General features: G+C 41.3%; 1 protein-coding gene and 1 non-coding gene across 4 annotated transcripts in view; one reads left to right on the top strand and one right to left on the bottom strand.

The window, feature by feature from the left end:
* The window catches only part of ATAD1 (ATPase family AAA domain containing 1), a 57705-nt gene that overhangs the window by 19008 nt on the left and 26490 nt on the right, over positions 1–12207 (top strand). For 2 of the 3 annotated variants that reach the window (XM_007666230.3, XM_007666231.3), the window contains exons 2-5: positions 1781–1955; positions 4417–4515; positions 7436–7556; positions 10260–10460. In XM_007666230.3, the coding sequence (XP_007664420.1) occupies positions 1794–1955; positions 4417–4515; positions 7436–7556; positions 10260–10460 (583 nt within the window). In that variant the 5' untranslated portion in view covers positions 1781–1793. Of the gene's footprint in view, positions 1–438; positions 536–1780; positions 1956–4416; positions 4516–7435; positions 7557–10259; positions 10461–12207 lie in introns of those variants that run through there. The other variant, XM_001506261.6, reaches the window with a different exon arrangement.
* On the bottom strand, positions 546–683 carry LOC114810383. Its single transcript, XR_003758083.1, has one exon. It is a non-coding gene; the product is annotated as a small nucleolar RNA SNORA7 (small nucleolar RNA).

The raw sequence follows: 12207 nt of genomic DNA, 5'->3' as shown, positions 1-12207 counted from the left end.
TTTCTAGGTCTGAGTATCCGTGGCCTTAAGCAGTCGTTGGAAAACACTTCCCCAGGTCATTAAAAGTAATCATATGGTGGCTTTTTTTTATTTTGTACCCAGAGGGACTCATTAAATATTATTTGATGAGATCTTGCCGCGGTACAAAAAAGGTATAGCCAGTTTGTCACTGGTGGCTTTTTTCTTTTCTTTTTTTTTTTTTTTTTGAAGTGGAGAGCCTAAACTGATGATGTTATCCAACCCAGTGGGGCTTCACTGTTTGAAGTATGGCATTTGTTATGCGCTTACTATGTGTTGAACGCTGTTCTAAGCGGTGGGGTCTTGTCTGACGCCGTCGAGTCATTTCCGACCCATAGCAAAACCAAGGACACATCTCTCCCAGAACGCCCCGCTCTCCATCTGCAGTCGTTCCGGTAGCGGATCCAGAGAGTTTTCTTGGTCAAAATCCGGACGTGGTTTACCACTGCCGCCTTCCGCGCAGTAAACGTGAGTCTCCGCCCTCGACTCTCTCCCATGCCGCTGCTGCCCAGCACGGGTGAGTTTTGCCTTGAAGCAGATGGCCTTCCACTCGCTAGCCACTGTCCAAGCTAGCAATGGAATGGGTAGGCCTCCGCCTGACTCTCCCTCCCGTAGCCGAGACCGGTAGAGAACTGGAAAGTCTCCAGGTGCGACCCTGAGAGGGGAAGTGCTGGGGTAGTTCCAGATTAATGGGGTTGGACACAGTCCTAGCTGTCTTCATGGGGCGCACTTATGGAGTCAGCGAACAGCTGCTTTGTTGATTCTGTATTTGACTCTTCATGTTTGGTCATCAAAATTCCTCCTGTTCTGGGTTTCTTGGCCCAACAGTTTTGGCAGGTTGTTTAAGGTAAGGGCAACTCACTGTTAGTCATCTTTACGAGATTACGGTTTGAATTTGTAGTCGGCATAAGGTGGTGTACATGACACTTAGGATTGAGACATGTTATAAATTGGACTTCCGCAGGGACATTCAAAACTATACCGAGGGAAACATGGAAATAATGCGTTATCTGATGCCAAAGCCCAGTTTAGGTTGTGTTACTCTTGACTGCGTTGAAGAGTTAAGCACCGTGGCCTAGTGGAACAAGCGTGGGCCTGGGAGTCAGAGGACCTGGGTCCTCCACTGGTCTTCTGTGTGACTTTGGGCAAGTCACTTAACTTCTCTGTGCCTCGATTACCTCAAATGTAAAATGGGGATTTAGACTATGAGCGCTATGTGGGACAGGGACTCCTATCCAACCTCATTATCTCCTATCTACCCAGCGCTTAATACATTTCCTGACACATAGCAATCACTTAACAAGTACCGTTTAAAAAAATTAAAGAAATTGTTTTTTATTGGAAACATCCAAATGCTATAAGATTCATTGTTAAGCAAGTGACCAATTATTTAGGGGTTGGTTTTTTTTAGCAATTTTGTCAGTATTTCATGACTAGCGGAACTATTTATAAATGATCCTTAGAATGTTATTTAAGTACTAGGCACTTGAGTTCTCTCCATAGTCTTTCACTCATGAAAAATCCTTTTTGCAGTAGTTACCATGGGAGCTTTTTCGAATGTAACCATAAATTTTCACCTTTTAAGTTAGCTTTCATTTTAATTTTCGAAGGAAGGTTAAAAAATTTATTTCTATTTTAACAAAACATTCGTGGCATTTGATGTTAGATCATAAATTTGATTGGTATAACCAAATGTCAGAATTGCACAGAACGATACCGTTGCATGATAAAATTATTTTTTTCTTTTTTTTTTGTATCAAAGGTTAGGAATCAAAATGGTGCAGGCTGAAGCCTTTTCTCGTCCCTTGAGTCGAAACGAAGTTGTTGGTTTAATTTTCCGATTGACAATATTTGGAGCAGTCACATACTTTACCATCAAATGGATGGTAGATGCAATTGATCCAACCAGAAAACAAAAAGTAGAAGCTCAGAAACAGGTAAGATACAACTGATATTTTAATTTGAACATCATTTCTCTTTTTTTACAAATATTTCCTCCACTCCAAATATTAGGGAATCACTTGTTTTCAATTCCCAGCGAAATGCCGTGGCATACGGTAGCTCTTTTAACTCTAGAGGCAATTCATTTAGATAAAGAGAGGAGATAATGAATGATCAGAACCATGGCGAAGTATTTTACGTATAAAGTAACAATGGTGAAGTGTTTTTTGTGTGAAGAAATACTCTGGAAATCCTAAATAATAATAGTTTTCCAGTCAACTCCTGAGGACTTTGAGATTTAATATACTTTTCCAAGAGCTGGGTCAGCAAAAATAATTCAAAAGAGTCGTTGGCTACATCTAGTGTAATAAGTAGCCAAAATTTGGGCCGCAGCAAGCACCAAGGTGACTGACCCAGGCTTATCTAAATTGGCCCATCTGCATTAGAAAATTTTAAAAGTTGTGTGGCTACTCAAAGTCAAGTAGTGTAATTCTTGACCTTATTTCTCAGTTTCAGAAATACCAGGGCTGTTGAGTTTTTCTGGTCTCTTTAAAAAAAACAAACTCATTACAAGGGTGGGAATTAATTTTCTCACTGTTCTTACCATGTGGATGTTCGACGCCAACACCGTCATGATTTTGGTGACTAATGTGTCACAATATCCTTAACTGCTTACTAATTGTCTTATAATAACTTAATTTCTGATCTCCAGGGGTTTTTTTTTTTTACATTAATGTCTTCTTATGCAAGTAAATCCCAGAAATATATTGTACTCGTCATCTGTCGGATGACAATCCTGTCTTAAGAGATTCACAAGCAGTTCAGGAGATGAAATCTGCATCTCGCCTCAGTGAAGCTATGATCCGGTACGGACAAGGGTATTTGGATTTCTTGCTAAATGAACAGCGATAAGCAAGGGAAGGGGAACCAAAAATCGAAACTCTCAGGACTGCCTCAATTCATCTCCCAAGTTGCAGCAGACTTTTCGTCGCTAATGTTGGTATTTGTTAAGCGCTTACTATGTGCCAAGCACTGTTCTAAGTGCTGAGGTAGATACAGGGTAATGAGGTTGTCTCACGTGAGGCTCACAGTTAATCCCCATTTTACAGATGAGGTAACTGAGGCACAGAGAAGTTAAGTGACTTGCCCACAGTCACACAGCTGATAAGTGGCAGAGCCGGGATTCAAACTCATGACCTCTGACTCCCAAGCCCGTGCTCTTTCCACTGAGCCATGCTGCTTTGGGTGTGGTGCTGGGGAGGATGTTGATGGAAGGAGGAAGGGAGATATAACTTTCCATGTTGTATTTGAAAACTCAAGTTTTTTCTTGGGGATTTTCCCCTGCAGGTTTCCTTGGGCAAAATACCTGAGCTGTGACTTGAACTTTATTTTGAAAATGTAAGAAACTTCTGCTCCCCATCTCAGGGATCCAACCATAAAAAGCGAAAGCAAACTTCTCTCTTTTCTAGTATACTAATTTATAATCCAGAGAAAACAATGAGTCCTTGTTTTTTGTGAGGAATACGTTAGAGCCTAAGAATGCTGGTGGAAAGTGACGCTGGAAAGCCTAATTCACCTGAACATGATCTCCTATCTCCATGTTACAGAATCCACCAAATCAGCCACTTATACATGTGCATCTAAATTCCTTTTAAATAATGAAAATCCATGCTAGTACTGGTAAGACTGGCTTCACTTTATTTTAATCTTTGATTTTATTTCAGTATCCAAATTTTAGAATTGAGGTTGATTTACCTGTTACCACAATTTACATTGACCAAACAAACCTCAGCATTTCTTTTTTCTAGCTAACCAAGTTTCAAGTGAGCTTATAACTCATAATTTCACCATGCTGTTTCAGTTAAAGAATATTTTACATGGGGTTTTTTTTGACATTAGCTAATTTCTTTTCCTATTACCCTGAAGATTCTGTTCTATTAGCTGATTATCTCAATACCATTGATGGATAGGCTCGAGACCAAGCAAGAGGATCTCATAATTCTGATTTGTCTATGTAGCTTGGTCACTGGCAATCTGTGTGCTCTTGGTTATTCAACTCAGTCCCTTTTCTCCAGTTTCTAAATGTATGAGCTTTGAATAATAATACCTCAAAAGGGTATTGTGAGAATTAAGTTCCATTTTTATTCAAGCAAATTAAGATGTAGGACAGATTCTGAATATAAATTTTGATTAGCGTTTCTCTGTTTTAGAGATGGTGAAGCCAGAGCTGGAGGGTGAAATGAATGGCTTGAGGCTGTGAAAGAAAGTGTTAGAATTTGTCCAGCCTTATGAATATTCACACCTGTCCATTCCCACCAATGGAGGCACACACTCAAAGTTTCTTTATTGCCTGTCATTCACTTTACTTCTCTGAGCTGTCAATTTTCAAGTGATACACTTCTAAAAATCAGGACGAAGGAAATGACTTAATATTCACAGCTGCTGTTTTCTTTCTAGGCTGAAAAGCTAATGAAGCAAATTGGTGTGAAAAACGTGAAGCTTTCAGAATATGAAATGAGCATCGCCGCACATCTAGTCGATCCTCTTAACATGCATGTAAGACCCTCCCTTCTCATTTCAGATATTTTTGTGGGTGACTCTGCTGAAAATATGTCTCGGAATATAAGGGGCCTTCTAGATTTTGTTTTTCAGTGGTTTTGTAAAAATTTTTATCCAGGATTTCCAGGATAGCTTGGAGTTATTAATACTTTAATAGTGCATGTAAGAATAATAATTTTGGTATTTGTTAAGCGCTTACTATGTGCCAAGCACTTTTCTAAGCTCTGGGTTAGATACAAGGTAATCAAGTTGTCTCACGTGGGGCTCACAGTCTTAATCTCCATATTACAGCTGAGGTAACTGAGGCCCAGAGAAGTTAAGTGACTTGCCCAAAGTCACACAGCTGATAAGTGGTAGAGCCGGTATTAGAACCCACGACTTCTGACTCCCAAGCCTAGGGTCTTTCCACTAAGCCACACTGTACTGGTGAAATATGAGCACATCCAGCTCGGCCGTAATATGTGCTTTCATTATGTGTTTTGGCCCGAATGTTGGTAGGGAATTCTGGAACAATTTTGCCATATGCCTGTAAACTTCTTAAGGGCAGGGAACCTGGGTTACTTCCATTGTACTTTCCCAAGCACTTAGTGCAAGGCTCTGGATCCAGTAACTGATTTTGTGCATTCATTTGTGCCCTGGTGCACAGCATTAGAACAGGTGAATTCTGTGGTGGGGGGCTTTTCTTAACATGGGGTTTTTTTTTGTATGAATGCTATCCCCTGTTATAGGAGAACTGCTTTATCCTATCAATTTGAATAAAAGCTGATTACTCAAGCCCCATCATCAAGCACAGAAAAATGAAAAATGTTTTGGAAACACACATTTCATTCTAAACCTTAATCCACCTCAACTTCAGTCCCTATTTGTTGAACTTTGATCTCTTTAAAACACCATGGAATGTAGTTACATTGTTACATTGTACCCTTCCAAACGCTTAGTACAGTGGTCAAGGATATTGGGCTGGGAGGTTTAGGCCATTATCTCAAGTGCGTTCTAGGAAGCTTATCCCAGTAACCGTGTAGATTTGCATGTAGTCTATACTCTGCTTAAAGAACAGCGTGGTGTTTGAATACAAACACCATTTATCGCTCTCTAACAAGTCATGTGATTTGAAACCCATTTAGCAACAATGCTCTGCACACAGTAAGCACTCAGTAAATATGAGCGACTTGACAGTTTGGTTGTAAGCAATACTCTTTCCAGGACCATTTTCCTCCTTCCTTTCTTCAGGAACTTTTTTTAAATCTTCCTCGTTTATCCTCATCTAACCTATTTTAAGGCTCCGATCCTTTGTTTCAGCTAAAAGCACATTCCCTCTACCTCCTTATTCTAGTTTTCTCTAGTAATCTGGAGATGTGGAATGTGCATGTTGAGTTTCCTTGGCAGTTGAATGAGACATACTCATAACTGGGGCTGATTTGACCCCAAATACCCAAGTTTCAAGGCATATCCCATCCCCACCGAGTTTTAATCCCACCAAAGAGCTTTTAGCTTCTCCTTCTCTCTGGTGTTTGAAAACTGTCTTCCAACTTGCCTACCTTTCTTAATAATAATAATAATGATGAGGATGGCGCTTACTATGTGCAAAACACTGTTCTAAGTGCTGGGGGGGATGCAAGGTGATCAGATTGTCCCACGTGAGGTTCACAGTCTTAATCCCCATTTTACAGGTGAGGTAACTGAGGCACAGAGAAGTGAAGTGACTTGCCCAAAGACACACAGCTGACAAGTGGCGGGGCCAGGATTAGAACCCACAACCTCTGACCCCCAAGCTCGGGCTCTTTCCACTGAACCACACTGCTTTCTTACTACTCCTTTAGTAGTACTCCTTTACTATTGTAGACTATAAGGGTCATTATGGGCAGGGAAGTGTCGGCTAATTTTTCTTGCGCTGTACTCCCCCAAGCACTTAGAACAGTGCTCTGCACATAGTAAGTTCTCAATAAATTCCACGGATTGAATACTAATTATCAAAACAGGGTTTCTCTTTGGGTTTGCCCCTCCCTAGTAGCCCATCATCTATATGTGAAAGCAGGAGGCTTTTTTTTTCCCCTTCTTTTTAGAACTAAGCAACTCTAGAGGGAGGAGATGCGTGGAAAGAAGTCACCATTGAAAGAGTGACCGTATAATTACAAAACCTGAAGCTGACTGATGTGGGAGTTGTAGTAAGCTCTGCGAGCTTATGTATGAGGAGGACGGGAGTCTGCCCTTTGATGCTTTGGGTCCCCAACTGCCCAAAGACCCTTTAGATGGTATATCCAGGGTGGGGAAGGTGGTATACCGAAAACAGTGCTACTGACTACGCATCTCTCTGGCATCCAACCCAGCAGGGCTGTGGTTGAGAGGGTGTGGGCAGTCCATAAATGCCCAGCCACTAGTTTACCATTCATTGAAAGGCATTAATCTGATTCAGGTGGAGTATCAGGGAAATGGTGCAGAGAGCTTGCTTTCCCACCCTGTGCTTCCTGAGAGTGTTTAGCTGGGATGTTGTTCATCAAGCGGACAGAAGTTTCCGGTGTGTGATTTTGGTTGTTACCGGCCCGATGAAGTTGAAGTTTTGACTCAGTGGCAATTTCAGTTACAAAATGTAGAAAAACTCAGGACTGATGAACTGTCATGCCAACTATTCTTAACAAAGATCGCTATAATGAAAAAGAGTTAAAGTGAACATGTGTTTTTCAAGTGCTTATTGTGTGCAGAGCGCTATACTAAGAGGAGACACTGATGGGAATTTAAACCGGTCTGCTTGAAAAACAATAGGGAAGTAGTGTATTCACCGAGGAAATTATGCGGTGGGTAGATCAATTTCTACTTGGAATTATTTAGCGTTGTTAATGAAGAATTGTTTTCCCTTTGAACTTTTCATCCCTGTAAAGAAGAATGCTAACACTTGTATGCCTCTCTTTTTTAAAATCAGGTGACTTGGAGTGATATAGCAGGCTTAGATGATGTCATTACCGATCTGAAGGACACAGTCATTTTGCCCATCAAGAAGAAGCATCTCTTTGAAAATTCCAGGCTCCTGCAGCCTCCAAAAGGTATAGAGAAAAGCCCTAGGCAGAGTGGAGCATCAACATGAAGAGTATATTTGCCAGCCTTTGAGAGCTCTTGGTTTCTGGCTGATAACAGTGCTCTGCGTGGTCATTATGCTAAAGCGTATCATTTTCTGGAGTGGAGATTGGCGTCTAGACTGCCTTGAAAATATGGGCACGTGCTTTTACTTTTATCTGTGGACAAGCAGAGAAGCAGCGTTCCTGGGTTCCGATCCCAGCTCTGCCACTTGTCTGCTTTGTGACCTTTTGCAAGTCACTTTACGTACTTCTCTGGGCCTCAGTTACCTCGTCTGTAAAATGGAGATTAAGACTGCAAGCCCCGTGTGGGACTGTGTCCAACCTGATCGACTCTCATCTACTTCAGCATCAGTACAGTGCCTGGCACGTAGTAAGCACTTAACAAATACCATAAAAAAGTGGTAGTTTTTCCTGCCTTTTTCCCCTGAACTGGGTAAAAAAAAAATCATTTAATTCAATGTTAATATGTAGATTTCAAGGAAAATATGCATAAACTGGAATGACTGCATATTAGCAGAAGGGATCTCAATAACTGTGCTGTTTGTTAAGCGCTGTAATAAACGCTCACCTAGAAAGAAGATAATCAGGGAGGACATTTAATCCCCATTTAACAGATCGGGAAACTGAGACAGAGAAATTAAGTGACTTGCCTAAAATCACCCAGCAAGCAAGTGACAGAGTTGGGATTAGAACCCAGGAGCTTTGATTCTCCCTGGCCCGTTTTTCCACTAGGCCACACTGCTCCAGAGGCCAAAGTATTTCAGATGAGGGGCTTTATCAAGCTAATGTTTCATCCTCAGTTTTAATCGACTGAATTCCAACTATCATTTAATAGTCTTTCATTGCTTGTGATGGGCATCAAGATCATTAACGTGCTTTCTCTGAATGCACGTTTCCCTGTTAGTACCTAGACCACCATCACCATTCACCTTTTGTTGTTTCTATGTACTGTTGACATAGCCTGGGTGGTGAGTTGCTCAAAGTGGATTCTCAGCCAAGTTTGCAAAAGAGATCTCTTTTGACAGTTTAATACAATTAAGTAGAACCTTGTGTCAACAAAGAATGTTGCTTAGAATGTGTAAACTAGTATCTTCTGGAGAAAATGTAACAAGTGATCACTTCTGGAGTCCCATTTTCAGGAAAAATAGATGCGCTAATACTGTAATATATTTACCTCTCAATCTAAATATGCGCACTTAAAAAAAAAATGGTCTATGATGACTTATTAGAGGGAAAAGTTCAGCATGTTCGAAAGTACATTTCTAAGTTTGAGGATGGAGGTCAAGTCAGACAACGCTCTTTTCTCTCGTGGATCATGAGTATTTCTCGTTTTATCATAGGAGAAGTCCCACTCAAATGATGCCACATGAAGATTTCAGTAAACACTTGGAGGAAAAAAAAATTAATGAAATACTGCTTACCACCATATCTCTTCCAAAGAAAGAATGTAGCAGTGTTATCTAGAGGAGAGGGTACTGGACTCCCACCCTGCATATCCTCAGAGTTTGCCTTAGAGTCCTGTTGTTGACTCACTAGGCTGATTATATGTCTGTAACTGGACAGTTTGAGAAGTGCCACCCTTTGCTTTGAATAAATACAACTAAATAGTTGGGTTTTTTTTTTCCCTAGCAGAAAGAACAAAACAAACTTGTTTTAAGTTTGAGTTCATTTATTTTTCTATTTTGGGGGGATTTGCACCCTTTAGTCATCCCTCCCTCAGCCCCACAGCACTTATTTACATATCTGTAATTTGATGTCTATTAATGTCTGTCTTCTCTTCTAGACTGTGTGTGTTGTGTGGGCAAAGTCGTGTCTTCCAACTCTGTTATATTGTATTCTCCTAAGTGCGTAGTACAATGCTCTGCACACAGTAAGCACTCAATAAATCTGATTCTAAAGGAAGGACTCTACAAGACAAATTTGAAGTGTCCATCAGGCAACCCTCTGACCAATAAGATGCACAGGGAAACACAACCACAGCATCAAAAACCTAAGTACTGGTCAAGCTCAGCCGTTTCAGGCGAGTTCAAGCCGATAACAAATATACCATCAACACAAACTCTTTCCAGACACTTTTAGTTTTGGATGTTAATTGCACATGGTTTGTTTAAATTGTTAAAGCCAAGTTTATGTATTGATATTTTAAAGGAGAAACGGGATTGTCCTGAATATTGAGCAAGTCATTTTGTCTTCCCCCAACTCAGTTTTCCTATTAAATTCATCCTTGACTATCCCTGCTTAATTCTGTTGTAAGAGTAAATGATAATTCAATCAATTCCCATTACACTAGATTAGAAATGTTCTGGAAAACCAATGCATCGGTCACCTCTGTCTCGATTTTTTCCTCTCCTTTTGATGAAGTGTATCCTTATTTATACCCAAATAAGAGGGTCCTGAGAGGCTGGTGGACTGGGGCAGAAGAATTCCGTGGAAACCGGTGGCTCCTGGCCCTCAGACAAGTGAGCTTCCAGGTTCTCGGTCATCCCGAGACATCTCTTCACCTCCCCCACCCTCGCCCCCAGTTCCTGCGAGACCAAGCAACTCGTATGAGTCGGAAAAGTTTCCAAGCAGATCAGCATGATTCTTAGTTGGGAGCCTCACCAGTTAAAGCCCAAAGACCATTTTCCTTTCTCAACCATAAAACCTTAACACATTATTATTGTTTTCCAGGCGTTCTTCTCTACGGTCCTCCAGGCTGTGGTAAAACACTGATTGCCAAGGCTACTGCCAAGGAAGCAGGGTGTCGCTTTATTAACCTTCAGCCTTCAACGCTGACTGATAAATGGTATGGAGAATCTCAGAAACTGGCAGCTGCCGTTTTCTCTCTTGCAATAAAGCTCCAGCCCTCCATCATCTTCATAGATGAAATAGGTAAAGTGATCTTTTCAGAAAGTGCTAAAAAAATAACATTTGGAAAAGAAGTCCATATTTCACTCCGCTGCCCTGATCATTTTTCTACAAAACCGCTCAGTCCAAGTTTCCCCACTACTCAAGAACTTCCAGTGGTTGCCCATCCACCTCCACATCAAACCCTTACCATTGGCTTTAAAGCTGTCATTCACCTGCCCCCTCCTATGTCACCTAACAACTCTCTGCCTACAACCCAGCCTGCACACTTCGCTCCTCTAATGCCAGCCTACTTGCTGTACTTCCATCTGGTCTAGCTCGTTGCCCACCACCCGCCTCTGCCCTGGATCACCTTCCTTCTTCATATCCATCAGACGTTCACTCTTCCCCACCTTCAAAGCTTATTAAAAGCACATTTCCTCTAAGAGAGCTTCCCTGACTAAAAACACTCATTTCCTCTTCTCCCACTCTGTGTTGCACTTGAATTTGCACTTAGGTACATATCTGTAATTTAATTTATGTTAATGTCTCTCTCCCCTCTAGACTGTAAACTCACTGTAGGTAGGGAAAGCGTCTACCAATTCTGTTATATTGTACTAGAGAAGCAGCGTGGCTCAGTGGAAAGAGCCCGGGCTTTGGAGTCAGAGGTCATGGGTTCGAATCCCGACTCGGCCACTTGCCAGCTGTGTGACTGTGGGCAAGTCACTTCACTTCTCGGTGCCTCAGTTCCCTCATCTGTAAAATGAGGATGAAGACTGAGCCCCACGTGGGACAACCTGATTCCCCTTTGTCTACCCCAGCGCTTAGAACAGTGCTCGGCACATAGTAAGCGCTTAACAAATACCAACATTATTATTATTACTCCTCCAAGTGCTTAGTACAGTTCTCTGCCCAGAGTAAGACTCACTAAATAGTAAGCTCATTGTGGACAGGGAATGTGTCCGTTATACTGTCTCAGTAAATAGTGAGCTAGCTGTGGGCAGGGAATGTGTCTGTAATACTGTTGTGCTTTCCCAGCACTTAGTACAGTGCTCTGCACTCAATGCTCTGCACTCAATAAGTGGTCAATAAATTGATTGATTGAAGTACCCGAATAATCTGTATTTAAAATTGGCAGCTTTAAGAAAATCCAAATCTCTTGAAATAGATTCAGGAGTAAAATATTGAGCACCTAGTACAAATGTCTGTCCAGTAGGGTTTATCAGGAGATTTTTCTTCTCTGCTGTGGTATCTTAATAATCATAGTTTATAAACATAATTATTGTGCTATTTAAGTGTTTACGATGTTCCAGGCACTGTACTAAGCCCTGGGGTTGATTCAAGCAAATCAAGCTGGATACAGTCCCTGCCCCACATGGGGCTCACAGTCTCAATCCCCATTTTACAGAAGAGGGAGCTGAAGCACAGAGAAGTGAAGTGACTTGCCCAGCGTCACACAGCAGACAAGTAGCGGAGCCGGGATTGGAGCCCATTATTCACTTATTCATTCAGTCGTACTTATTGAGCGTTTACTGTGTGCAGAGCACTGTACTAAAAGCTTGGAAAGATAATTCAGCAACAGATAGAGACTACCCAACCCAATCCCTACCCAATAGTGGGCCTACAATCTAGAAGGGGGAAGACAGACAACGAAACAATTAAATAGGCAACAATAGCATCAGTATAAGTAAATAGAATTATAGATATATGTATAGATCATTAATAAAATAAATAGAATAACAAATATGTACATATATATATACAAGTGCTGTGGGGTAGGGAGGAGGGTAGA

Source organism: Ornithorhynchus anatinus, chromosome 3 (genome assembly GCF_004115215.2).
Source record: "Ornithorhynchus anatinus isolate Pmale09 chromosome 3, mOrnAna1.pri.v4, whole genome shotgun sequence".
Classification (NCBI taxonomy): domain Eukaryota; kingdom Metazoa; phylum Chordata; class Mammalia; order Monotremata; family Ornithorhynchidae; genus Ornithorhynchus; species Ornithorhynchus anatinus.
The sequence above is the reverse complement of the archived record's forward strand: the minus strand, read 5'-3'. Positions and strand labels throughout refer to the sequence as shown.